This window comes from Trachurus trachurus, assembly GCF_905171665.1.
Source record: "Trachurus trachurus genome assembly, chromosome: 6".
NCBI lineage: Eukaryota > Metazoa > Chordata > Actinopteri > Carangiformes > Carangidae > Trachurus > Trachurus trachurus.
The window spans coordinates 11,240,927-11,268,798 of record NC_139897.1 but is presented as its reverse complement, the minus strand read 5'-3'; the positions used below and the strand labels follow the sequence as shown (position 1 = coordinate 11,268,798).

Here is a 27,872-nt window from a genome sequence, read left to right as displayed (position 1 = left end):
AGCTCCCCCACCTGGCCCCATGGCGGCCAGGACACACTGCAGTGATGCACTCATGCTCTAAAGTTGATCCCAGTAAACAGCCCTTAGTGAATTAACAGAGACGTTGATGCATTATTATAAACACATCATTCACTTTGATTCTACTCTGACTAGGTTGTCAGATAGTCATGTTTACGTATCACATTATCATCATTACTGTGGAATTATAGTTAAATGGGGGAAAGCAAAGCACAAAGCTTCACATATTACTGCCAAAAACATAATGGTTTACCAGACACAAACAATCATGTTACAGAACAGACACAGTGTTTAAGATCAAATGAAATAAAATTACATATTACTGACTAATATCAGTGAATAACCACAGGTACATATAAAGCCTCATGTCGTATTGAATGTCACTTTTGTTGTTGGTCCCTGAGTTGTTATAAAGAAAGTAGGCCTAACTAAAATAAGATATCGATCACTAGAACGGACTGAACACAGATCATAGGGGGGCAATTGTATTGATAGTTCATAAGATGTTCCACTCAAGAGAAGAAAGAAATAGGCCTAATAAAAATACTTTCTTCAGAGTCATGAACCAATAAATAGACACAGCTCTTGGGGTTATATTATCAGCTAATGTAGTCAGGGAGTGTGTGTCAAAACACTGTGCTTTAGTTGTACCAAATTATAGACACATTTTTGCTAACTTCTGGGGAAAATATTAATGAATTAACTTCACTTCATAAAACACAGTCGTAATTTCCCTCATGGAGCCTTGAATAATATAAAGAGGAGAGAGTTGCATTATAATCAGCACTTTTCATCCCTTAGTAAAATGGACGTGAAGAGCCATAGGCTTACTCTGATAATCTTTACACCTGGAAAAAAAACCCAGAGCATGAAGTGAACTACCATTGAGCTCCTTACTAACAATAGTTTTCAAATGGTTTTTTTGTTTGTTTGTTTTTTACAATTGTCCAGTTGGACCTCACCAATGCCACATAACAGTGTTGGTGGTTTAAGGAGAAACCTTTTTCCTGTTGGACATTACTCATTCACACTCTAGTCTACATTGTTTACAAAAGTGCTTCACTACTGACTTGACAGTGAGTGCAGGCTATTTCAGGCCGACTATGTGATAAAGTACGGGGCAGCAGACAGGCCAGAACCCAAACACACCCACTGAAGTTCAAAAGGCCACATCTAAACTTAATCCTGAGAGCAGTACAGTCAACTCTGAATGAAGAAGGCTGTTCATTGGTTGAATAATGGAGGGGGAGGGACAAGGGTTTAAGCGGATAGGTACACCAACTCAGGCCACAAGTTAACTCGTGGTTAATATTTCTCTCAGGCTGTGCTAGATCTGCCTTCCCTGCTAATAGAAACCAGGGTGGACTTGTTATTCTGGGTCGTCAAAGGCTTTTGTCTAAATACATAGGGTAAGTATTTAGGTCCATCTCCTTCCATGTTATAGTCTCAGATTGTATGTGAATGTCATGTTGTCAGTCATTCAAAATTCAAAATCTGAATAATGCCATTCTCTGTGATAAATTAGTTTAAATTAATCACATACATGATTTTTTTGTTGCAATAGCCTATTTAGATATTTCCAATTCAAATGAATTTTGACAGATTAGTTAATCAATTCATAATTAAGACAATAGATTTTAAAGTTCAATGTCAACTTTGGTGGCTGGAAAGAACCTGTTCAGCCTGGAGAGAAGACACTGTTTGTGACAGGCTAATAAAATGTGCAACCCATTGTAACTGTAGTAATGAAAGAAGAAACTTTTCAACGTTAACCACAGTTATTCTTGATGGTCTGAAGTGTATTTGCAAAATATGTTGATCATTATACATAACCTATTGAGTAGAGAATAAGTGTATTGCCCATTTTGACAGACCATATGTGTAGACAGAACAGGTTACTCTTTGACCAGCATGATTCATGTATAGATTAAATCAATCCCCATTAATCATCTGTCAATATTATCATTTACCGTGTACACTGCTGCATTCAGTTTAATTTTCAAGGCGAGTCCAGTGAACTTAGCTGGCTGCACAGTGAGTTAAAAACGGCAGCAGTGAACTTGATCTGACAGTAAGTATGTTTTTAATGACAAAGTCATACCAAGAATTTAAACTGCAGTTTGAGAAACACTGAAATGAACAGCAACCTATACTTTCACACTTAAATGATAAAATGATATGACACAACCGTGCAACGAACAGCGATGGAAAACAGGAAGGCTATAGGCACAAGAATATCTGTGTACTTTACGAATGAGTCAGATGCTGCTTTGTGAACATCACTGCCAAAGTAATTAATACTTAACACAAACATGGATATCATAAATGACAGAGTCCACATGTGCATGCTCCTGGACACAGGTGCATACTCACCTGTTAGGATAACATGAGGATAACTGAGAGTGACAGCGGTTTCAATGAAGCAGGTCAAAGGTTACATCAAGCATTCTTTTTTTTTCAAGGCATTCTTTTTCTGTGACTAATTGTTTATTAAAATTAATCAATTAATTAATCCAAAACTTCTTTTTTGTAATTCAGCTTGTTCAAAAAAAGTTACAGAGCTGTTCACTGTTATGAGTTTGCTCCCACTAATATCCTGCGGTGTTTTGTCAGGCCATGTTATCTGGGATGGTCTCTTGTTACAGTAGCTGTGGCTGGCAATGAAACTCATGATCTAATTTTTCTCAATATAACGTGACAAATAACTGGACATTTAGGTGAATATAAAATCCTATGTCTAATCCATTTTAAATATATATATTATTAGAAAGTTTATTGCCCAGGCAGACACTGTATCTGATTTATTATTAATCAAAATGTCCATTTGTCCTTATTCAGACACAGAATGGCTGCACTGCGTCGTCTGAGACAGTGCTACCAACCCAGGGGCATGGCTATCTCTGATCTTCACACAAGCGGCTGTGCCTCTGCCAAACAGCATTACAAAATGCTGGTGCTTGGAGGAGGATGTGGGGGCATTTCAATGGGCGCCAGAATGAAAAGGATGATGGGAGCTGAGAACGTCGCTGTTGTGGAGCCCAGTGAGGCAAGGATCCACTAGTTTTTGAACATTATTTGCAATTCCTGCTTTTGCCATGTCATCATGTAGTATCATTATCACGACTGCTCTTATAGAAACTGCCTTTTCACATTTTCCTTTCATTTTTTCAGATGCACTACTATCAGCCAATATGGACTCTGGTTGGTGCTGGTGCAAAAACTGTAGCCTCATCAGGTCGCCCCACTGCAAGTGTAATGCCCTCAGGAGTCAAGTGGGTGAAATCTAAAGTTCAGGAAATAAACCCAGACAAAAACACTGTTCGCACAGATGATGGGACTGAAGTATGTTTGCTCTAGGAAACTATTATCGGACTTTGTGTTTATTGGGATAATCTTAGATAGTTCACTGATGAAGCTGAAACTGTTCATCTAGCCCTTTATTTCACATTACAGATCACCTATGAGTATTTGATTGTGGCTCTCGGATTACAACTCCATTACGAGAAGGTAAAGTAATGCTTTGCTCTGTTGGCTCTCCTGCTGTATACAAGGCAAGCACAGCTGCAATTATATCTAAAGAAACTAACACTCTTCTTAAACATAGATAAAAGGACTGCCCGAGGGGTTTGAACATCCAAATATTGGGTCCAACTACTCAGTCCAAACTGTGGAGAAAACATGGAAAGCACTGCAGAACTTCAAAGAGGGCAACGCTGTGTTCACTTTCCCTAATACTCCTGTGAAATGTGCTGGAGCTCCACAGAAGATCATGTACCTATCAGATGCCTTTTTGAGAAAGGTACCTCAGCTTTGGGGTGTGGCGATAATGTTGTACAATCTGAAACTTTTAGGATTTAATTAATCAATTTTTATGTTTACAACCAAGACAGGAAAGAGGGAGAAGGCCAATATAATATACAACACATCCCTACCTGTTATCTTTGGGGTCAAGAAATATGCTGACTCACTATGGGATATTGTGAAACAACGTGATCTAAACGTGAATCTGAGGCAAAATCTGATTGAAGTGAGGGCGGACAAGCAAGAAGCTGTTTTTGAAAATCTTGACAGACCAGGCGAAACCAATGTGATTGAGGTAACTCAATAGTCTATTCTACATAAATAATATGCAATTGTACTTTATTTGACTGTGGTTTTTGTCTGTTGTGCCTAAATTGTATGAACGACTTCATATCTCTACACATTTTTGTCTCCCTCTATAGCTAAATATATGACAGGAAAAGAAAAGAGACACCAGTTAATAACTCTTCACTGCTTTTCTCCATCAGTATGAAATGCTTCATGTCACACCACCAATGGGACCTAATTTGGTGATCAAAGGCAGTCCACTGGCCGACGATGCTGGCTGGTTGGATCTTGACAAAGACAATCTCCAGCACAAGAGGTATCCAAATGTGTTTGGGATTGGAGACTGTACCAATCTGCCCACAGTCCGAACTGCTGCTGCAGTTGGTAAGTGATCATTCTGTCATTAGTCTGACAGTGCATCAACACACTGCTGTTGCATCGTTGTACTCACAGTACAGGTGATATCATTCCCGGTCAGCATATTGCTTGTCACACCTCCCCTGGTGCCCTCTGGGTCAGCTGAAGGGTAGTCAGCTGGTGCCACCATTCACTGATGTTTGGCCCCCAAATGACTACATCTCCCAGTGGAGGTGCAGTGGTCACTTTGGGGAGGTCTCCCTCCACCCTCTGCAGCTGACCCTGTTGTGCTCCTCTGTAGCCACAGTAGCTCAATTTCCCAGCTTCCTTTGCCTGCTATTTGATGACCCTCTGTAGCATCAACCCAGATGTAGCAACTGCAGGCAGAAGTTGGATGTTTTTGATGTTTTGTCAAAGCCCCTATAACCAACTTCCACTGGGTGGATGGTTGCTGTCCAGCCACCCCCCCCTGCTTTCTGCTGCTAGCTCTGAGAACTTCCTCTTGAACGTGTTTGCGGCTGGTATCTCCTTCCTCCCAAGGGACACTGAGTTAAATCATGAAGACCTTCTTGATGGCTGTGGACTACATCACAATATCAGGTCTGGGAGTCAATTGTTTGATCTCCAACAGGAAGACTAGTGGTTTGCCCAGGTTGATCTGGATATCTCATGCCTTTTCAGGCATACGCAGAGAAGTTTTTCCTGCTGCTGGCCTCTTCCTCTGCTGCCCTTATCAGGAAGCTGAGCTGTGCTTGTAGAGTGTGCTAGGTGTCTGTACAGCAGAGGGGCTGGTCATGGTGGTTTCCCAATGTGTAGATGCTTCTCCCTGTCCCATGGGACACTGCCTGGACAGTTCCCCTGTTGCACCTGTGTGACCTCCTCCACAACTATGGTCTACCTCTGCTCCCTTGTGGCTTTAGAGTAGAACTGCAGCTGCCCGTGTTGTCCCCAGCCCCAAACTGACCAGCTTTCTTGCACTCTTCTCAGCTCGTCTTTGTGCTGCAACCTACTGATGGCTTGGTAAACCTGCATCTAAAGCTTCAATTCATTCCTGCCTTAAGAGTCCCGAGTTGGAAGAGCAGCGGAAAGGGCAATGCCAATTCCTAAAGTAGCGCTGTTGTCCATCTTTAGTGCCTGTTGATGACTTTCAGTGGCCACATTATGTGCTGGTAAAGTGTGAACTGATTGCACCACAGCTGGCTGCTGCTGATCCTCACCATGCCTCAGCTGCTTCAGTCTCCCCATTTCCATTTGTTACCTCTCTTCTGCAGTGAACACAACACTATATTCCTCACTCATTAAGGACCGAGAGGCTCCAAGACTTTGATGGCTTGTTCTTCATGCTTGCCCGTGCTGTCTAATTTATTTGGCTTTAGGAGCCTTGCTGTACATGGAGGGTCTGTATATATGATTCTAGCCACATCATCCACCTAACTTCTCTGGGCAAGGAGTCTGTCCCCAGTTGGTAACTTCGGACCTCGAGCTATGGAGTGGTTGATGATTTTATAGTCTTGTGTAAATCGGTTCTTGAGCAATACATCAAATTACAGAAGGAACAAATAGTTAAAAGCAGATAAAACTGTATTAAGTTTGCTTTTGTGAAGTTTTCATGATGGGGTGGCGCAAGATGGAAATCAGGATCACCATGAGATGCTCCATCTTGTTCATATTGTTTGTCACTGCTTTCAAGACTATCCTCTCTCCTCACAGCTAGCACCTTTGGGATGTGGTGAAATGGGATGTTTTTATGGATACACATGCAGCTGACAAATCAGCAGCAACTCATGTGGAATTAACTTTGTAGCCCAGGGGAGCAGCTAACACATCTGCAATTTTTATTTTCATTCTTTGTCACCTCCTTAAAAATGTATGCAAACATTTCAGAAAAGAACTTTAACTATTTTTTGTTTTGTTTTGTTTTTAGCTGCACAGACTGCTATCTTGAACAGAACCATCAGCAAAGTAATGAAAAATGAGAAGCCAGATAAAAAGGTTAGTTGTCACACACATCAATGATGATTCATATGTTTGACAATATTACAACTTCTCTGCTGCTTAGCTCTGTTGCAAAATGTACAAATACATTATCAGTGATTTCCTTGCTTTACAGTATGACGGCTACACTTCCTGTCCATTGGTTACAAGCTACAACACAGTAATTCTGGCAGAGTTTGACTACAATTTACAACCAGTGGAGACGTTCCCCATCAACCAAGCCAAAGAGAGAAGAATAATGTACCACATGAAAGCTGATTTAATGCCTCAGCTCTATTGGCATGGGCTTCTCAGGTATGCATATAGATACTTAACAACATTTTAGTAGTTTGTAGTAATGAGTCATTTCTCAACATATCATACATGTTTCTTTATTTCTCCAATGTCAGGGGCCTGTGGGGTGGACCGGGACCATACAGGAAACTCCTTCATCTTGGCATGAAATGAAATTTGATAGATATAATTTGCAGATTATATCTTTTTAGTAACTTTAAGAAAACAAAACACACAAAATGTGTGTGAACATCAATTTCAGTTACAAGTTGGACAGACTCACAATTGATATGTCAAATTCCATTTGAATCTACATTCAATGTAACTTTTGATATTGATGTGGAATTAAGTGACTCATTGTGGAGTCACTTAGTGTTGCTTATAAATGGAGAATTAATGATTTGGGCAAATTGAATGTATGCTCTCGCTGCTTTTATCAAATCCATTATTCAATGAGGAATTATACTTTTATAGAAACCAAACAATAAATTGTAGCATAGCCTACTTTGATTCGCAACTCTAGGTGCAACAGTGCACTTTTAGAAGCCTGTCAATTTTTCCAAAACCTCACAGCCAAGCTGAAGTTAGCCAGTCTCTTGCTTTATTTCTCACTGGTATACATTCCACATACATTCAATCTTAAAAATTAAAGCATCCCATTTGTGATTTTTTTTAAACAATCATTTCTTCTAGCAAACATTTTTGAAGAGATTGTGTGTTTTGAAAAGTTTGACAGTTAACATGGAAACTCGCACAAAATCAATGCTAAACAGAATCAGAGTGAGAAAGACCTTATACAGTCAGTGCTTACTTCAGAGCTCATTATGCTTTAGTCATTAAATGACTGTGTACACTACGACCATAATTATGGTATTGAAGTAAAAGTTGTTGAAAAACCACAGAGCATTATTTACCAGGTTACTACTGTGACTTAAGGAATCAGCAATAGTGTTCAGCCCCTTTTCTGCACAGCTGAAGTGGAAAAGGCTGCTTGAGAGACATTTTTGTTAAAATCTGGTCAATGTTTTGTTCTGGTTTGATAAAACCTTTGACCACATGAGGGAGTAGTGGTGCACTGCTTTCTATCAGGGAATGCCAAAGGGTGTTGTTTAATCAAGGCATGTTGCCAACTGACTGAGTGCTTACAGTTTTTTGACCATGTGACACGAGAGATTGGACTGAATGTCAGTTTTATTTGTTGTCTTAAGTGGTAAATATACTAAGTGGATGAACTATTAAATAAACTGACTTGAAAAAGAAAATAAAGGAGCACTTTGTCATTATTGCACACATAAATTAAAATCATGCAGCAGTGGTCATGTTGGTGCCTCTTTGACAGGTATAATGGCCCCACATAATACTTTATATATAAATGTATTGGTCTATTAAAGTCTCACTGCTAAGACATGAAATATGAATTTATATTTCATCATTTCACCAATCCCCAGTCCTTATAATCTAAATTCCAGAGGAGCTTCATATAACATTACAAAGCTAAGTCATACTCTTCAAAAACAGACTGTTTTCAATTATAAAAACAGTGGAGTGCAGTTTGGTAGCCTACTTAATTTTCTTGCTGAGAGTTAATTGTGGAGATTGAGTCAACTCTCATCTCTGAATATACCACAACATCTGAATATGGTTGATTGACACACCTCTTTGTCCATGGTTCTGATAAGAAAAAAGCCTGTCTGAGCCTGTCCTTTCTACCCAACAACTAAAGACTTCATCCACCGTTTCAACTCACTTCATCTCACGTCAAGGTGATGCTTTGGCCATCATTATTATGTTTGGCCATGCTTTTTAAAACAGGCCAAACAGGAAGTACATGAAGTGCTTTTTTAATGTCACATTAATAATCCTCGCAGTACACTGCATGTTGATTTTACAGTACAATTTTGAGTCCCAGATTATGAATTACCGTGTTGCCTAATTCAAGCTGCCTCAACAACAAGAAACGTACATACAACTTGAACTGAGATTTTTTTTAAATGTCTGAAGATTGTATGAAATGTGAATTAATGTATTAAAATCAATACAATTTTTAACTGTATAAACTTCGAATAAAGTCTTTAAGCAAAAGTAAGAATGTGTTGGAGGTGACTGAATAATGGGTTTGAAAAGCTTAGTCTCTTCACTTCCCTAACAGCTAACTGCACCATTTCAGGAGCAGCTGAAGCTATAATTATTGGACGCCTGTTGTTATGGCAGTTCCACTGTACGTTTAGTGTGTCTTCGACTTTGTTTGTGCACAACCACAGTCAATAGTTTCCTCAGCAATGGTAATGCCTTAGCCTACACCTGGTTAAAACAGGGTTGGTGAGACACACCTCTCAAACTCTGGATACAGACAGGGTTGGGCAGTTTATGATTTCTGTAGCTGCATCATCATAAGCACAATAAGTTTGGTCCCTCAATAAAACTGGCATGAAGAAACAGACTCAGATTTTTAAGCCAGATAATAATTGCAAAGCATAACCTAAACTGCCATTGGGCTCCTTGTTTTCAGTGTTTTCTTTCTTGACCAGTTGGACTTCACCAGTACTGTAAACCAGATTACAGTGTAGGCAATGTGCTCTGAACATTATTTGCAATGTCAACAAGCTTTTGTCCATAGCCATATCTACCATTCAGCTGCACTTCCTGATGTTCCCATTACAAAAGGATTAAATTGGTTCCAAAGGAGCATGTATTCTGTTAACGGCACAGTGGCTCATTTTACAACAATATTGTGTATGTGTAGGTAATCTATAGGCTACACAAATTAATACAGGAGTAGGCTATATGTAACAAGACTACATTTAAAGCAGATATCAGCTTCACGGCCGTTTCGGCTAATGCTGCGTTCAAGGCAGGCTTTTGAAACCGTAAGTTACAGCTTCAAGTCACAACTACGACTTGGTAGCGTTCCAGGTAACCCGTAGCTTGTGTTTTTACCATCCTGTTGTCTGTGAAAGTTCCCTATAACGGCCACTCGTAACTTCCGACCCGTGAACTCGTACCAGATCGAACTGGTATGACTTCACAGGAAGGAAAAACACAGAGTACGAGTTTCTTTGAACGCACCATGAGTTAGCAGCCCCCGCCCTTGTCAGGCATCAATTGGTCCTCGTGCTACGTCACCACATTCACGCGCATCCCTTGGCTGCACACACAGCCCTTCATGCCGTTCTCTCTCCTCATTGGATAACACTTGTATCCCACAAGGAAAATTTTCTCCTCGGGTTACAGCAGAGCAGAGTGACGGAGAGACTCGTGTTTAGGCTGAAATACTTCATGTAAGTGATTGCTGACGGAAAATAGGACTATTTAGGACTTATATTAACAAAAACATTCCACTGATATCTGCTTTAAGAAGAAGAAAAAATTCAACTGTTGGTCCAGCAAAGTCACGACAATGAAACATATTTTGCTGCAGCTCATGAGGTTTTCCATGGTTCCAGCATAAGGTCAATAGGTCTAGTATCATATAGCCTAGATAATATAGCCTAATTTAAAACTACAATCTTTATCTTTGTCTGTGTTCATAAGCCACTTCCTCTCCTTTATGCATCTCTCTAGCTAGGAGAAGTCATGCGCACACACAGAAACCGTATTTGGTCGTATGGAGAAACCTTTTCCTGTTATCACATTCTACTGTAGGCTACATTGTTTACAAAAGTGCTGCATTCACGTGAGCTGGGACAACCAGATAACTCAATGCACTACGAACGGCTTGACAGTGAGTGTATTTGAGGACGACTACGTGATAATCTATGGTAGGCGACAGCACACGATGGGATGCAAACACAGCCACTATAAAGTTCAAAAGGACATATCAAAAACTACACTGTGAACTTTCCTACATCCCAGTGAACTTAATCTAGAATAGTTTACTGCCCGTCAATGATGGAGGCTGTTCATTGGTCGGATAATGGACGGGGCGGGGCGAAGGTTTAAGGCTACAAGTAGAGGCGGATACAGCTCCGTCCGTCCGTCCCGGGAAGAGGTAAAAAGTTCACGTAGGGTTATTCTCACACGGCTTGCATGTCCTGCTGTCACAGCTGGTAGAAAGCGGGGTGGACTTCTTATTCTGGGTCATTCGGGGATATAGCGAAACTCAGGGAAACGAAGAGTGGTGCTGGTCGAGGTAAGTATTTACAGGTCCACCTCCTCAGTGCCGAACTGTACCTGAATGTCATGTTTTCAGGACTACGCCTGTAGAAATGGAGACGCAGTCAGTTGGTTGCGCAGCATGCAGCAGCAGCAGCAGCAGCGACGCTTCAGCCTACACGAGGCTTCACGAAATTAGGAGTAAACAACCTCAATAAAAGAAACCTGTGTCGCCACATATGTAGGTTATCTGTGCTGCGGCTAATAAAAACTGCTCATATACGATAATAAAGACTGAGAAGAAGCTTAGGATCCATAGGTCAAAACAGTTCATATTGGACCACTGCTATGAACTGTTTTGACCTATGGAACCTAAGTATCACATTTTTCGATTGAAAAAAACTTGTTTAAAATTATCTCTCCTTAATTCTGTGGTGTTTGTTCAGGTGGGGCGGTTTTGGTTACAGTAGCTGTGGGCTGGCTGAGCCAAAATGAAACTCATGATCATATTGTTCTCCACATGACAACTAGCCTAGATATCGAGGTGAATGTAAAATTGTATGTCTAATCCATATTTAAAGTAGGCTACAGCTAATTATTCTCTACCTCTGATGGCTTAAGTGTATGAAGAGCAATAAAAAGGGGAAGTAAAGTTTGTTGCATTAATCCCAGACAACATATGTGATTTATTGTTAATCAAAATGTTCATTTGTCCTTATTCAGACACAGAATGGCTGCACTGCGTCGTCTGAGACAGTGCTACCAACCCAGGGGCATGGCTATCTCTGATCTTCACACAAGCAGCTGTGCCTCTGCCAAACAGCATTACAAAATGCTGGTGCTTGGAGGAGGAAGTGGGGGCATTTCAATGAGCGCCAGAATGAAAAGGATGATGGGAGCTGAGAACGTCGCTGTTGTGGAGCCCAGTGAGGCAAGGATCCACTAGTTTTTGAACATTATTTGACTGCTCTTATAGAAACTGCCTTTTCACATTTTCCTTTCATTTTTTCAGATGCACTACTATCAGCCAATATGGACTCTGGTTGGTGCTGGTGCAAAAACTGTAGCCTCATCAGGTCGCCCCACTGCAAGTGTAATGCCCTCAGGAGTCAAGTGGGTGAAATCTAAAGTTCAGGAAATAAACCCAGACAAAAACACTGTTCGCACAGACGATGGGACTGAAGTATGTTTGCTCTAGGAAACTATTATCGGACTGTGTGTTTATTGAGGTTATAAAATCACTTAATGACAATCATTTAACGATAATCTTAGATAGTTCACTGATGAAGTTGAAACTGTTCATCTAGCCCTTTATTTCACATTACAGATCACCTATGAGTATTTGATTGTGGCTCTCGGATTACAACTCCATTACGAGAAGGTAAAGTAATGCTTTGCTCTGTTGGCTCTGCTGCTGTATACAAGGCAAGCACAGCTGTAATTATATCTAAAGAAACTAACACTCTTCTTAAACATAGATCAAAGGACTGCCAGAGGGGTTTGAACATCCAAATATTGGGTCCAACTACTCAGTCCAAACTGTGGAGAAAACATGGAAAGCACTGCAGAACTTCAAAGAGGGCAACGCTGTGTTCACTTTCCCTAATACTCCTGTGAAATGTGCTGGAGCTCCACAGAAGATCATGTACCTATCAGATGCCTTTTTGAGAAAGGTACTTCAGCTTTGGGGTGTGGCGATAATGTTGTACAATCTGAAACTTTTAGGATTAAAGTAATCAATTTTTATGTTTACAACCAAGACAGGAAAGAGGGAGAGGGCCAATATAATATACAACACATCCCTACCTGTGCTCTTTGGGATCAAGAAATATGCTGAGTCACTATGGGATATTGTGAAACAACGTGATCTAAACGTGAATCTGAGGCAAAATCTGATTGAAGTGCGGGCGGACAAGCAAGAAGCTGTTTTTGAAAATCTTGACAAACCAGGCGAAACCAATGTGATTGAGGTAACTCAATAGTCTATCCTACATAATATTTACTATACTAACTGCACTATAATTGAACAACTCTTAAACACCACTGTTTTTCTCCATCAGTATGAAATGCTTCATGTCACACCACCAATGGGACCTAATTTGGTGATCAAAGGCAGTCCACTGGCTGATGAGGCTGGCTGGTTGGATGTCGACAAAGACAATCTCCAGCACAAGAGGTATCCAAATGTGTTTGGGATTGGAGACTGTACCAATCTGCCCACAGCAAAAACTGGTGCTGCAGTCGGTAAGTGGCCATTGTCATTGCATCATCTCAATATTGCAGACTGGCATTCATACAGTTTTATGCTTGTTCCTTCTGTAATTTGAAAGTAGGTGTATTGCACAAGAACCTATTTACACAAGACAATAAAATCCTAACACACCCTATAAAGGCTGAGTAGTATCTGACAGGTTCTACCATTATTTAACCATTACTTAATTCACCCGAGTTGTGTCCAAAATAATAATTTTACTTATGAGTTTACCATATCGTTCCACACATATACTTCCCTGGATAGTGCCTGAGTAGCTAGGGAATGAATGAGTGATTTCAGGCACAAGCTGTCCAGTTAATTTCCTGTGGTATTGCCGTTCCCTCTTTGTTAACTGTTGACTATATGATGGGGAGGTTCCTGCCAACTTGGCATCAGTGATGATGATGATGAGTAGTTGTAAAGCAGCACTTGCAAGTGCCACTTGCACTTGCAGTCCAACTGCACTTGCTGCACTGCACTTGCAAGTGCTGTCAATAATTAAGCCATGTTTACATTCAGTGTGTGACTGTGAACATGAGGTATGTCATACTTAACACGATGGGCACTGATAGTAATTGCTGATTTTTTTACTTTTAGCCACGTTAGTCAGTGTACAGTAATAATTCCTAATTCAGTATTAATTACTTTAAATTCAAAGCTAGCATAGTTGTTTAACATGTTAGTGTGTTCACATACTAAAAGTGTGAATATTTATGAATTGATGTCATCTAGTTAACATGCTCATTAAGTGCTAACAAAGTTTGTCTTGTTAACATTGAGCTTAAAGTAGCTGAGGCAGAAAAATGTTTGTCTAGCAGTGAATTTCTCTCTGCCCTTGTTCTACTTCCTTAATGACCCTCCTTGAGACTTCTTCTCATTTAAAGCGAAGTATGGCTTTGTATGGCTCCACCAGAGAACATCACATTTCACATTATTTAACCCACAAATGGCATGATGTTAAGAATCATAGTTTTTCTTTTGGGTGTGTAATTATAAATGCAGCCCATAGAGCATCTGTCCCCAGAATTTAACTTCTATCACTTCCTTAAAAAAGAATGCATACATTTATGGGGGGGAAACAAATCTGTTTTCTTGTTTTTAGCTGCGCAGACTGCCATTTTGAACAGAACCATCAGCAAAGTACTGAAAAATGAGAAGCCAGATAAAAAGGTTAGTTGTCACACAAATCAATGATGATTCATCTATCTGACGTTACAACTTCTCTGTTGGAATTACCTCTGTTGCAATATGTACAAATACCTTATCAGTAATTTCCTTGCTTTACAGTATGATGGCTACACTTCCTGTCCACTGGTTACAAGCTACAACACAGTAATTCTGGCAGAGTTTGACTATAATGGACAACCACTGGAGACGTTCCCCATCAACCAAGCCAAAGAGAGAAGAATAATGTACCACATGAAAGCTGATGTAATGCCTCATCTCTATTGGCATGGGCTTCTCAGGTACGCATATGGTTACTTAATGACATGTCAGTTGTTTGTAGTAATAAGTCATGCCTCAACATTTCCCACATGTTTTTCTTTCCCAGGGGCCTGTGGGGTGGACCGGGACCATACAGGAAACTCTTTCATCTTGGCATGAAATGAAAGCTCACTGAATTAAGCTCCATTTTCTAAACTTTATGGGTGAAAATAGCACTTAAAATTCATGAACATTAAAACTAAATTACAAGTTGGATCAACTTATAGGTAAAACTTAAAATGACGAGATCCATAAAGCTACATTCAGTGTAGCTTTTGATATTACTGTGGAATTAAATGAGTCACTGAGAGTTGCTTGTAGTGCAGTGAACAGAATCAGTTCTTCAGCTAATTGTAAGTACAGTTTTGTTTCTTTTGTCAAATTGAATGTAAGATCTTGCTGCTTTCATCAACCCCGTTATTCAACCAGATATTTTATTTTTATAGGAGCCGAACAAGAGATTATAGCCAGAGATGTTGTTATAGCATATTCTTATTGATTCACAACTCCAGGTGTTGCAGTGGACTTTTCGAAGCCATTAGATTTCACTAAAAACCTCACCGCAAGGTTTGATTTGTTGCTCTCTTGCTTTTATTAACAGCTCTCTAGTATACATTCCCCACAGGCCAGGCTCATCCGCTGAACTAACCATATTGCCCTTCTTGTGAACAGGAGCGAAGCGCATTGTTGACCGTAACGTTTGTAAAATATGGGAGACAAGTAAAACTCTACGGCTGTGAGGCTTATTATCAGTCAGAAGTCACTATGTAGGCTATACAGATAACCATTTCATAGTTTTAATTGTCTTCAGGTGTGTTTCATCTGTTTAAAATCTAAAACATCCCATCTGTTTTTTTTAGTTAATCATATCTGCTACCAAACATTTGGTAATGTGATGTTGTAATTGGAAAAGGTTGATGTTTAACATGCAAATTAATGCATTTCTTTTTTTATATTTGTAAACATGAATGTCAGATATAGTGTTTTGTAAATACTGATTATTTTTCTATCAGTGCTAAAAAGAATCATAACCATTTTATACAATCAATGCTTACCTCATAGTTCGTTACGCTTTAATCATTAAATGATTGTGTACACTACTATCAGAATGATGATATTGAAGTAAAAGCTGGAGTTGTCGCTAAAAAATCATAAAAATATACTCAATTAAATTTTGTGTTAGAAATTTGTGTTCAGCTCCTTTTCTACAGCAGAAGTGGAAAAGGCTGCTTCAAAAGCAATGTATAGAAGGTTGTAGGCTGCTAATTATGTCTCTGTCCTGTCTTTGAGGCAGAAGTCGGGTTGATATTACCAATTTATTCATGCAAACTGGGAACATATTTACATGTTGTGTATGAACAAATACATAATTTTTACTGGATGTTTTCCTGTTGATGACTTTGACTTTGACTTGAGGAATTAGCAGCACCAATGAAGAGATAATTAATTATCCAGTGGTCAGTTAATTGGGTCACATTCACAGTGTCACAGGTGAAAATCAATTTGATTTGTCTAATTGAGCATGGTAATGTCAGTTATGTTTGTTGTAAAACAATGCAGTTGCATTTGTTTCTGAGACTCTTTCAGTGAGGCATGAGTTTAAACTGGGCTTTTTACTGAATGAATATTCAGTTTGTTTCTGTGTAGCTTTGTGTTTTGTGTCCACCACCTGTTTCACAACAATGTAGTAGTTCATGATCACATCAGCTGATCCAGTCTCTCAAGTAAAAGTTTCCCTAAGGGCTTAAAACTCTGTTCCCTCTGACCGGAAACTATTGTTTAAATTTAAAAGCATGGCTGCTGTAGTGATGTGTTAAAAATACATTTGTGAGCCTCAGTCTAACTGCACACATTCACATAAACACACACACGTACACACACGCACATACACACCATAGCCATTTTCCTGTTGACTCCGCGCTCCGCCACGTTGGTTCCCCTCTACGTGTGTGTCGCATTCTCCTGCGCTCCGCCAACGTTCTGTTTGTGCTGAGGCGGGAAATGGCGTCCGCAGACATGGTTGTTCTGTGACTAGCCACCGAGCAACAAGACACGGCTGGCAGCGACAACCACGGCCCCACCTCTGTCGGTGGCCGCCACGGTCGTGGCCGAGAGCTGACAACGCTGCGGCAGGTTTTGAAGAGCTCCCCCGATCATCGGTAAGAAGCAAACAACGTCAACATGTAAACAAAAAAAAGGTTTGTCCCCCTCGCTGGTAGCTAGCGGGCTAATGCTAGCCAGCGAAGGGGGCGTAGTCTAAATGGCTGAAGACAGCTACGGAGGCGAACAAAATACAGCCGGAGCGCCGCTAGCTCTTATTTAGCTTCATTTTACCGTGGCATTTTTGGATAGTTTGAGGGTTAAACATGAAAATTTAAACGGGGATACACGTGAGCCGTGCTGTGGCAATTAAAGCGAATAGTGTCACGGCTTTGCTTTTGCTGCCATTGGCGTTTTTTTGTTAGCTTTAAAGCAAACTGTAGCCGCGGGTGCTAACTTTAGCCACGGAGCCCACTGACAATATCAGGTTTACGGTACGAATAATTCAAAGTGACAGTAGATACAAGCGTCAGTAATGGCCACACAAACACAACAGTCGTGTCCTTAGATGCCCGGGACACCAGCATCAGAGCTGTGGCAGCTGTACGCTGGGCCAGTGTGCTAAATAACAGCAGCTGGCTATTATTACTAGCGCTAGCTGACGTCGTTGGTGTTAATGCAGCCGGTCCGATGTTATATAACGATAGTCGGCGGTGCTGTGAGGTTATCGGGTCCAACTTCAAAACGATTAGCTTGTTAACTAGCAGCATTATTGAACACATATTAACTCAGAAACCATTTGTGATGAACAGCAGGTAAATTGTAGCACATTAAAGGCTTCACATCCCCGGTTACCATCAATGTTTATCACGTAACTTACACCGCCCACTCTGCTGGCCGGTCTGTCTGACGTGCATTTCATTTTGATGGAAACTTCCCCCGAAACTTTGAATGTCTCATTCTCAAAAAACAGGATAACACAATTTGAACATAGCTGAACAGGATAACACAATTTGAACATAGCTGATGGGTTGACCCCCATGTCCAGACTGTCTCTCTTCATTAATCTAAGTGAATGTACTAGGGCAACGGCGTTGCTTTCGTTGTTATTACATACATACACATACATACATTACATACCAGCTCATCTGTCCACGGTTACCAAGGTTATTTTGTCTGTAAATAATTAAATGTAGAAAGAAGTCATATTTATTGATTAGTTTAGATTCCCCTTAGTTTACTGGTGAATTTCACTTAAACTCACAGAAAATCTTATCTTATCTACCTCAGGGGCACAATATTAGAAATACGTAGACACAGTGTAGTGCCACCACCTCAGTGCAGAAACATCTAATTGACACCTCAATGACAGGTTCAACAAAAACAGGACATTGAAGGCATCATAAAGTTGACTTCCACACAGAAGTTTGAATTGCATTAGATTGTACACTGAAAATGAAATGTCTGTCAAATTTTATTGCTTGCATGTGGGTGGATAAATCAGCCTCTTCATTCTTGATATAGCAATCTGTGGTATTAGGACGGGGAATTGAACCTCAGTGTTTTTGTTAAGTAAAGTATCAAAAACTTATTTTTTCTCCCTTTGTCAGATGTTTCTATGTGACAGTGGCGCATGATGAGGCTGAGAGTGCGTAAAGCTCCTCAGCAGCCAAACTTAGGCCGTCGAACCCACCAATCCCAGGCCAAACGGAAATACTGTGAAGTGGAGCCCTCCCCTGTGAGAGGTCGTGGCAAAATGCAGAAGAATGAAACAGGCCTGTTCTCCACGATAAAGAAATTCATCCGTGGAAATGCTGTCAAGGTGGGTGTACGTCACGATACACAGCTGCTCTTTTACAATCTTGTTTTTGTTGCTGTAACGTGGTAATACACTGTAAGAACAAGGTTTTTGTAGCCTCCGCTACATTTGAGCCAATAATCTGAAACGGTGAGTCACATAATAGTGAGTAGTGTTTTTTTTTTTCCTAAGAGAAAGTCTCAACACAAGCAACATTGTGTCCCGCTCTAGCCTTTTTCTGTGAACTTCCTCATATTTATTCTGGCAGCGGTTTCACGTGGTAATGATGAAGTGGTAAAACCGTGTACTGTATTCTTATTTTATTAACAGCAGGAAGTATTTCATAGTTCAAAACTAGATCAGACCTCATCACTTCACTTAAAGGTCTCGTTAAGTCTTACTACTGGCAAACGCAGTCATATTTTCTTGACACTTTCCAACTAAAACACAAAATAATGATTTCCTTCCTGTCTGTCAACATGTCTAAGCTATGTTTAGTGTAAAATGAAATATGAAAAACCATGCCACAGCTGCTTGACAATTATTGCTGATTAACATTCTGGTGATAAACTAATGAAATGATTTCGTTTCGACTCTAAAATTACTCTTTTTTTAGACTGAAAGAAGGAAAGATTAGCTGGAAACTTGAAACTGTGTGAAGCGCTGTTGTAGCCTTGATTTGTTCTTCTACCCCCCATAGGTGGAGCAGGACATCCCCGCCAAAAGGAGTCGCATTGATTGTAATTCGGATAGCGATCTAATTACTTCAACACCACAGACTAGAGGCCTTTCCAACAAATCAGTCTCCAGAGTTTGCCGGAAAACTCCAAATAAAGGTACCTCAGTCCTAGTAGGGAGTGGTTAATGGTTCATGTTGATGATGCACAGTTACTAGTACAGACACCATATGCAGACAACTCCTGCTTCTCACTTTATCACTTCACAATATGGCACTTCCATATTTTTCAGATTTAATCCATAAACCTACCTGCACTCTCAGATCTCCTTCTATTAATCTCACTGTATTTCCTGCCTACCTGTGGCTACCTGTTTCATTGTTTCATGCAACAATATTTATTCAAATGTATTTTCTATTAATCCATTGTACTTGTTATTTTATTGTTTACTGTGGGTTGTAAGGTGCTATTGAATGCCTTGGACAGTGCCTATGGATAAAATGTATCACAATTGATTATTATCATTAACTAGACAGTTATTTTGTTTTTAGGGCTGTTATTAAATAGATGTTATCTTTCTTTAGACACAATGACCTGCAACAGTAAACCCATGAAACCAAACGGTAAACTAGACCCTCCCGTTGAGGCAGCAAGCAGCCCACCCCGCACCACCCTGCTTGGAACCATCTTCTCTCCAGTCTTCAACTTTTTCTCACCAGCAACTAAAACTGGTAAATCAAAGGGGGCTCAAATGTTTGTCTGAAAATGTCTTATCATTTAACATTACCTTTTAAAAAGTCCAACAGAGACCAAACTGTACCTACCTCTCTCTGTTGTCTTCCCTCTTTCCAGCCACTCCTGGTTCAGACTCTCCTGGCCAAGCGATGGAGGCAGAGGAAATCATGAAACAGCTGGACATTGAGCAGGCAGAAGAAATACCGAGCAGCACTCTCACGTCCACAGAGGGCATCACTCCATGTCACACCGACCCAGTGTTGCCACAGAGGCTTCAGATTACCTCCGATACATCCATAGAAGAAGGGGAGATTGTGACTGAAACCGACATGCCACCATTAACAGGTACGGCCACTCTCACATTGAGCCTCCGATTTGTAATTTGGGATTTTTTGTCGACGTAAGCGTAGGCCAGGACAGTTTATGTGACTGATAATCTATGTGTCAGTACTCTGGCATCATTTGGGCCCTGTCACAAATTGCACTCACTTTTATTTTCCGTATCAGCAGCAGGTTCAAAGACTGAGTGAAGAGAGTTATCATTACATGGACCCAGCTACCAGTTTTTAGATCCAACGTACATAACAATCAAGATCTGCTTCATAATCATCAATAGAGAGCCTAATTGAAAGAGAAATTCTTCTTTTTTTCAAGGAGGAAAACTTTATTCAAAATCTCACTAAAATTTGTAATGAAGAGAATAACAGCCTCAAAAGGGAACCTTCACTTAATCGGTTCGGCTGAGGGTGGTACTCGTTCAGTGACCTTCAACAAAGAGCATTGCAGATAATACAACAGCTTGACAGTAGCAGCAACAGAACTGGACTGAACAGTGAACGTTTTTAAACATCACAGATAAAAAAGATAGAAAAACGACTACAGAAATGAGTGAATGTAATAGTATTGCATTGTGATATGGATGACATAAGTACCCTAGGAACATGGTTAATGTTTTCAGATATTATTGAGAGAAATGACAGGGGCTTGTGTACTTGTGGCTAGTCTGGATATGTCCTTGTGGCTTTGGTTCATTGTTACTCAGACATGGACCATTTGAACTAATTTCTCACCATTTTGTCCTCATCAGCTCCTGGTTGTGTGCCAGACGGCAGTTACCCACACGCACTACCCTCAGCTCCTCCAGAAACCTCTTACGATGAGGACTGGGAAGTTTTTGATCCGTAAGTAGAACGACATTATCTCGACAGTGATGATTGTCGCCATTTGTCAGTGAAATAATGATAAAAATCAGCAGTTCAGTAACATTTGCTCCACTCGGAGGCATCTGTGAATAAGTGTTGGCCTTGATCTTAGAGTTAAAACTAAAACTGTGCTTTTAGCAGCCTGAACTGTGATCAGATGTGTGGTCTGGTTCCACTCGGAGTCACATCCAAGGTGACATTGTGTATCAGTGAGCAAACAGCATCCGGTGTCATGAGAAACTCTCAGCCACTAGATGGCAGCATAAAACTGTCATCACTTTCTGACACCATGTTTACACCACTGCTGTACTACGTAGGACCCCACCTATTGTTTCACAGTTCGGTTAATTAACACATGTGAGAAGATGATGTTAGTTCTTTGGATCTATTCAGCCCTGTGGTACTGACATTTAATTTCTTACCTTAATGTCTCATGAAGTTGGTTGCTCTAAAAGTGTTCCCCTGTGTTGTGACAGTCCCTGTTAGTTCAGTTAAATGAGGATCTTCTCATGTTTTAAGGTACTTCTTCATCAAGCATGTGCCTCCGCTGACAGAAGAGCAGTTAACGCGCAAACCAGCGTTACCTTTGAAAACGCGCAGCACACCAGAGTTTTCTCTCGTCTTAGATCTGGTAAGCAGTGGGTGGTTACCTGGTCATGTTCGATATTTAAAGTAATTTGACCTCATTGTGTTTGTGCTGTGTGTTCATGCTGATGTTTTCCTCTTCTTCTGTTTCTCAGGATGAAACTCTGGTTCACTGTAGTCTGAACGAGCTAGAAGACGCAGCCCTGACATTCCCTGTGCTCTTTCAAGATGTAATATACCAGGTACCAACTGTTGAAGGTCACTCTGTAATTGAACAGTTTCCATTTTCTCGTGCTCTGATTAAATTAGATTTTTTTTTTTTCAATCTGAAGGTGTATGTGCGGTTGAGGCCCTTTTTCCGCGAATTTCTTGAACGCATGTCTCAAATGTATGAGGTGAGTTGTCTTTATGACCAGGACACTGCAGACAGTGTTTATTTAGTCTGACTGAATTTGATTAATGATTTACTACTCATGTCTTTTTGCTATCCATTAAAATTTCAGATTATTCTCTTCACGGCTTCAAAGAAAGTCTATGCTGACAAGTTGCTCAACATCCTGGATCCGAAAAAACAGTTGGTCAGGTCAGTGAAAACTCTGAAGCAGTTTGTCTAACAGATTATTTTGATGTTCACTCTGCATGCTTTGTAACATCGAGGTCACAGGAACAAAACTCTTCAAAAGCATTGATTTCAATTCCCCTTTAAAAAAAGGACCATAAATATATAATAAAAAATATATTTGAAAAGATATGAAATGGTTTCTCTGTACTCTGGCATGTTATTCGTGCAGCATTTCAATGGTATTTCCAGCAAAACATGGCTTGAAAATCGAACCTGTAGTAATAGTGTTTCTTTTTAGTCACGTAAAATTAATTTAACTTCACGATTTATTATTATATTTTGATTGGCTATTCCTTCCTTACATTCATCTATTCATTCATTACCGCTGCTATTCCAGGCATAGACTGTGTTAAATGATTCATTAATAACGATAATAGAAATTACACTGCTATAAAGCTGGGAGGTATGAATTAAAATGGGATATTAATATCAATAAATCTATGTACTTGTTAAATAAGGCGAGGCCATCTGGTTCACACTGGTTCCCATTAATGCCTTTCATACTAGCATGACCGCGTATTTTAAATAGCTTTCTTTGTGGTATTTAAAACACTCTGCTGAGTTAGCTGTGGTGATGAGAAGATGAAATCTAAAGGTCACTATAGATTTAACAGATGTACAACGACCTGAAAGCCAAGGTGATTGACCTGTCAGTCAACCATTAAAGCTGACTAGTGAGGTGCTACACTCGGCCTCGTCAGATCAACAGAGAAGGCTGCGCCTTTTCTCTTCCTTAGAAAGTATGACAGATAAAGAAAGGAGAATGTGTTTGCACCCAAACTACCTGACACCCAGTGACGTTTCTGTTCCTCCTTCCTGCACATTTATGTTTTCTGATCTGGTCTCCCACACTGCTTACATATATGTTGTTGAGATCTTTGATATATGAATTTATATGATAAAATCGACGGATGGAGGCACAAACCTGTTTTGCACATAAAGAGCAGACATCTGCTATGGGATTAATGCTTTATTGTGCCTGACTATTGGCACACAGTTTTTTTTTTATTAAAGGTGTCATTGTGAAATCCCACACTCCACACTAGAACCTAATTTTCTTGTTTCCTTGTTGTTAGTTAGGAGTCTGTCATGGTAACTTGAAATTGTATTGTTATATGTTCTAACTGAGAAATAATCTCTGTGTTTTACAGACATAGGCTATTTCGTGAGCACTGTGTGTGTGTTCAAGGAAATTACATTAAAGACCTAAACATTCTTGGACGGGATCTTTCCAAGACGATAATAATCGACAACTCACCCCAAGCCTTTGCTTATCAGGTTAGTAAACCAACAAATAAAACAATTCAAAACAGCTTTTTATTTTTAACCAGTAACAGTCCCAGGGTTTCTGAGTCTCAGAGATTTTGTCTTTTCCAGCTTTCCAATGGGATCCCTATAGAGAGCTGGTTTGTGGATAGAAATGACAATGAGCTTCTAAAGCTTGTTCCTTTCCTCGAGAATCTTGTGGAGCTGGTATGTATTTTTAAAATTATGGCTTTTGTCATGTTAGCCTAACATCAGATATGATGGCGTGAATATTACAACTTCTCTTCCCTCTGTGGTCAATGCATGGACGTCTAGTGCCTATAATATTATACAAACAGTCCCACTGACACCAGAGGAAAAACATCATCAGTGTTGAGCGGTTGTACCAGTGATGAATTAAAAGATGAATATTGATCATAGAATGAATTAAGTATAAATGTAGCGTTGATGACGGATATCATTGGAAAATGTTTCAAGACGCTCCGGAGGCTCATCCCCTGGCCTAGAGCACAGGCAGTGTCGGCATAGCCCCCAGTCCTTCCTGCAGCGGCCTGGGTTCGAATCTGACTCGTGGCTCTCCCCTGATTTCCTGTCTCTTATACTTTTTCCTTTCATAACAAAGACATTAAAAGCCCCCAAATATATCTGTTCCCCACAAGAATCCCAGTATGTTCAGCTCACAGATCTAAGAGGACTAACAGTGCAGGGCCTGAATGATAAATGCTGAAGACTGATTATTCATTTTTGAGGATTCTGTATCTATGTAGTCCAACTGATGAACGTAACACACTGGATCTCACATACAATCTTTTTTATATTCCTAAACTAAACACTTTGCGATTTCACCAGAGTTTCTTTACTACACAAACCTGTTGTGAATTAAAGCAGAAGTAAGCGATCCGGTCGTTTTGGCTAATGCCGCGTTCCAGGCAGGCTTTTGAAACCGTAAATTACAGCTTCAAGTCACAACTTACGACTTTGTAGCGTTCCAGGCAACCCACTCATGTTTTTCCGACCTGTTTTACCGGTGAAAGTCACTATAACGGCCACTCGTAACTTCCGACCCGTGAAGTCGTACCAGATCGAACTGGTACGACTTCACAGGTCGGAAAAACACGAGTTACGAGTTACCTTGAACGCACCATAACAGTCCTCGTCCCTACGTCGCCACATTCACGCGCATCCCTTGGCTGCACACACAGCCCTGCATGCCGTTCTCTCTCCTCATTGGATAAAAATTGTAGGATATGAGAAAAGTTTTCTCCTCGGCTCAGAGCAGAGCAGAGTGACTGACAGACCCGTGTTTCGGTCCAAACACTCCATGTAAGTGATTGCTGTTGGAAGATATAACTATTTAAGACTTATATTAACACAAAAATAACGCTTACTTCTGCTTTAATGATTACAGACGTACGTGTGTTTTGTGAGAACTAATCATTAGCATTATCATGGCCCCTAAAATTGCCCCTTTAAATGTAAAGCTGCCTGGTCTGTCCGGTTCAGGAAAGTTTCATTCACAAAGTAAAAGTAAGAACTCCACACTGCAGAGCTTCAAATCTGTTGTCAAAAATCAGTTCATCACTCTTTCACTCTCTTCATGTTATTGGTCTTGTTTATAATGTTGCTTGTGTCTTATTCGCCTGGAAATAAAATGACCTACCTCTCTGTGACAGAATGAAGATGTCAGACCGCACATCCGGGAACGGTTTCGTTTGCACGACCTCCTCCCTCCAGACTGATAACCTGGCGTCCACCTCAGTTCAAGATGGTATCAACGGCTGGAAAAAAAAACACAAAAAAAACTGACCCCTTTGAGGATCTATTTGGTGGATTTCTGTTTGCAAACAACATTGCCATTACTATCATCATTATTATTTTTGAAATCATGCAAAAAAAAGTGAAAGCTAGGTTTGAGATAAAAAGCCCTGGATGTTTTTATACATGCGCACTCGAGCCCGCCTCCGAATAAATGGACCTGCAGGTTCTTTACTTCGCTCGCTTCTTTTTAGTGCAACCTTGAAAACAGCCTCCTGGAAGGTATTTTGTCTCTTAGGAACCATTTTGGATTGACAAAACTGAATGTCATGCAGTGTTGGATTTCATGGACCTTGTTGGCTTCAGTCTGACCTTGAACGGCCAGTCAAACCCTGTATAATATTCACTCTATTTACTTGTAAATATATGTACATATTTTTTTTCTTCAAGGTTTTTAAGTCATTTTATTTTCACTTCAGATTTTAGTATGTATTCTTTGATTCGGTTTCTTTTATAAACCAACAAAATGTTAGTGTGTTTTGTTTGAAGTTGATAAACTGCTGCTTTTCTGTTGTATGCCTGCATTATTCCTGTGATGCTTTACTCCATTACATGCAGTTGTCTGTAATAAGGTGCAGTTTTTAAAACAAATGTATCTTTGGGAGGAAAATGTTTCTGAAATAATATTTTAAAGCTATGTCATGTAAGCTAGAATAGGGTCTCAACTGAATACAAAGCCATAAAGGCAGAACAATAATTTTGGAGATTTGTATTTGAAAGTCCATTTCTGATTTCGATACCTTGATCGTCCTCTTTGGTGACGGGTGGTCGGGGAGGTGGGTGTGTGGGAGGGGGGTTCAGGCATCTTGCACTTTGACATCCAGCCCTTTGTAAGTTGATGTAAAATCTTGTCACTTTTCTACACAGGTGGATATCACCTCAATTTGTTATGTGGGGAGAAAAAAAACTGAAATTGTAGCACCAGCAAATTGCCAACATGTTTGCTTTCAAATCTTGTTTTCCAAGACGTCTTGTATGTGGGATCTTTATGATGTAGGAGTCACAAGTTTTATTGACTATTGAATGATCACTCCTGTTGTATTCAGTGTTACTCAATGGTTTCCTTGAAAATAAATACATTTTTATATGACTTTGAGCTTCATGCTTATAATTATTCTAGTAGTAGTTCAGTAAAACAAAGTGGTATGGTGAAATGAGCTGGACCTTGGAATCAATATCAGATGTTTTCAGTTTTTTTTAAGCTTTTGATCACATCGCATGGTCTTCATCAGCACCCTGAATTTGTTGACATCAAACTAGATGTTTCCTTGCTCCTAGCACCACATGATTTAATTGACACCTTCAAAACAAGTGGAGTTCAAATTGCTTTGTCAACATGCAAGAAAAACCTCTGAGGGTTTAACAACAAATTATTTTTTCCCAATAAAAGGCACAAGGAGGAATTAAAACTCCCCTGACTGGTAGGAAACATCATACACCTTCAAAAGTGGGATTGCAGCAGCAGAGGATTGTGCAGCAGGACTTTGAGTCAGTTATGGAAATAGCAGAATTGATTAATTGGTTCATCCACCCATCTGTTTTGTGCTGCTTATCTGTGTCCTGGGCATATTCACTACCGGTACATTTATTTTACCATCAGGAGGTATTGTTGATGTTGCTGGGAAGTGTTGAAAAAATGTCATGTAGTAAATAATTAATTGCTGATGTTTCTTTACTTTACTCACCTCTAAAAGTCGGAAAAGTTGAAATGTTGTCAATGACCCAGCAAGAGTAACTGGAACACAGGAGACAATGTATGTTAATGTTTTTTTAATTTTTCAATATTACTGAATCAGAGTTGGTGATCAAATTAGTATTTTTGTGTATCTGTGGGAGTCATTACAAAAAAAAGGACATAAATGAATTAGTTCAGTTTAAAACATAAAGTATTGTACTGAATAGTTGTTTCAAAAAATACACACATTTTTCAGAAAATCATATCAAATCAATCAATCATTCAGTTGATCAATCAATCAATTAATCGATCGAATCATGACTTTGTTAAATTGTTTATCTCTATTTTTACAGCTACACAACAGTTATTTTCTGTTTTCTACAATTTCAGACATCATGGATTTTTCTTTTATATAGTGTCACATCATAATTCTTTTCCTGAATGTTAGTGGCTGGATAGAAATGATTTTTTTTTTAAGCGATGGTCCTCTATCTTACCAGCACAAATAAATCTAAAGCTCAAACCAATTGAACTGTTTTCAAAACTCTCCCATTGCAAAAACAAAACATATGACAATATGACAAAGTAATTGCTTTTACTTGGTGGTATAGTTATGGGCCTACTTTCATTAATAAACTGAAATGACAAACTTCTGAAACATGCTTTGTTCATTATTTCTATCAAAAATAAACCAGATAAACAGAGAGAGAGAGAGAGAAAAAACCAACCTCCACTGTGACTTGACAGACATCCAGTAACAGTGGCCATAGTTTATTGTTATGTGCACAACTTGCCAGTTTTTATTCACAGATATGAAACTTACGAGATATCCTGATCAGATAACCTGTTGATGTCCTAATCCTTTTGTTCTTTCAAGAAATAGGTCATTATCTG

General features: G+C 39.8%; 3 protein-coding genes across 4 annotated transcripts; all 3 read left to right on the top strand.

Annotated features, from left to right (window-relative positions):
* Nucleotides 1-1,312: 1,312 nt before the first annotated feature.
* Nucleotides 1,313-7,998, top strand: LOC310987374 (sulfide:quinone oxidoreductase, mitochondrial-like). The gene is made up of 10 exons (XM_083973584.1): nt 1,313-1,427; nt 2,857-3,064; nt 3,190-3,360; nt 3,472-3,525; nt 3,623-3,817; nt 3,905-4,114; nt 4,308-4,491; nt 6,389-6,456; nt 6,575-6,753; nt 6,849-7,998. Exons 2-10 carry the CDS (start codon nt 2,864-2,866, stop codon nt 6,904-6,906), a joined length of 1,320 nt encoding a protein of 439 aa, XP_083829710.1. The 5' UTR covers nt 1,313-1,427; nt 2,857-2,863; the 3' UTR covers nt 6,907-7,998.
* Nucleotides 7,999-10,707: 2,709 nt separating this feature from the next.
* Nucleotides 10,708-15,932, top strand: sqor (sulfide quinone oxidoreductase). Of its 2 annotated transcripts, XM_083973585.1 has the most exons (10): nt 10,708-10,861; nt 11,548-11,755; nt 11,837-12,007; nt 12,152-12,205; nt 12,303-12,497; nt 12,585-12,794; nt 12,885-13,068; nt 14,181-14,248; nt 14,366-14,544; nt 14,631-15,929. In XM_083973585.1, the coding sequence occupies exons 2-10, from the start codon at nt 11,555-11,557 to the stop codon at nt 14,686-14,688; spliced, it is 1,320 nt and encodes a 439-aa protein (XP_083829711.1). In that variant the 5' UTR covers nt 10,708-10,861; nt 11,548-11,554; the 3' UTR covers nt 14,689-15,929. The 2 variants fall into 2 exon arrangements, with proteins under 2 accessions (XP_083829711.1, XP_083829712.1); XM_083973586.1 differs by lacking the exon at nt 10,708-10,861 and having other exon boundaries at nt 14,631-15,932.
* A 474-nt stretch (nt 15,933-16,406) lies between these two features.
* Nucleotides 16,407-26,393, top strand: ctdspl2a (CTD (carboxy-terminal domain, RNA polymerase II, polypeptide A) small phosphatase like 2a). Its single transcript, XM_083973578.1, has 13 exons — nt 16,407-16,722; nt 18,214-18,425; nt 19,102-19,237; nt 19,663-19,809; nt 19,931-20,158; nt 20,901-20,994; nt 21,535-21,646; nt 21,756-21,842; nt 21,933-21,995; nt 22,104-22,183; nt 23,374-23,500; nt 23,600-23,695; nt 25,162-26,393. The coding sequence occupies exons 2-13, from the start codon at nt 18,237-18,239 to the stop codon at nt 25,225-25,227; spliced, it is 1,425 nt and encodes a 474-aa protein (XP_083829704.1). The 5' UTR covers nt 16,407-16,722; nt 18,214-18,236; the 3' UTR covers nt 25,228-26,393.
* The last annotated feature ends 1,479 nt before the right edge of the window (nt 26,394-27,872 follow it).

Excerpts from the sequence above, each read along its gene's own strand:
- ctdspl2a (XM_083973578.1), top strand. The coding sequence starts at position 18,237 with ATGATGAGGCTGAGAGTGCGTAAAGCTCCTCAGCAGCCAAACTTAGGC. Across the intron at positions 20,159-20,900 it reads CGACATGCCACCATTAACAG|CTCCTGGTTGTGTGCCAGAC; the intron begins GTACGGCCACTC and ends TGTCCTCATCAG. Across the intron at positions 23,501-23,599 it reads CCCAAGCCTTTGCTTATCAG|CTTTCCAATGGGATCCCTAT; the intron begins GTTAGTAAACCA and ends TGTCTTTTCCAG.
- LOC310987374 (XM_083973584.1), top strand. The coding sequence starts at position 2,864 with ATGGCTGCACTGCGTCGTCTGAGACAGTGCTACCAACCCAGGGGCATG. Across the intron at positions 3,818-3,904 it reads CAGATGCCTTTTTGAGAAAG|ACAGGAAAGAGGGAGAAGGC; the intron begins GTACCTCAGCTT and ends TTTACAACCAAG. Across the intron at positions 4,115-4,307 it reads GCGAAACCAATGTGATTGAG|TATGAAATGCTTCATGTCAC; the intron begins GTAACTCAATAG and ends TTTCTCCATCAG.
- sqor (XM_083973586.1), top strand. The coding sequence starts at position 11,555 with ATGGCTGCACTGCGTCGTCTGAGACAGTGCTACCAACCCAGGGGCATG. Across the intron at positions 11,756-11,836 it reads CTGTTGTGGAGCCCAGTGAG|ATGCACTACTATCAGCCAAT; the intron begins GCAAGGATCCAC and ends TCATTTTTTCAG. Across the intron at positions 14,249-14,365 it reads ATGAGAAGCCAGATAAAAAG|TATGATGGCTACACTTCCTG; the intron begins GTTAGTTGTCAC and ends CTTGCTTTACAG.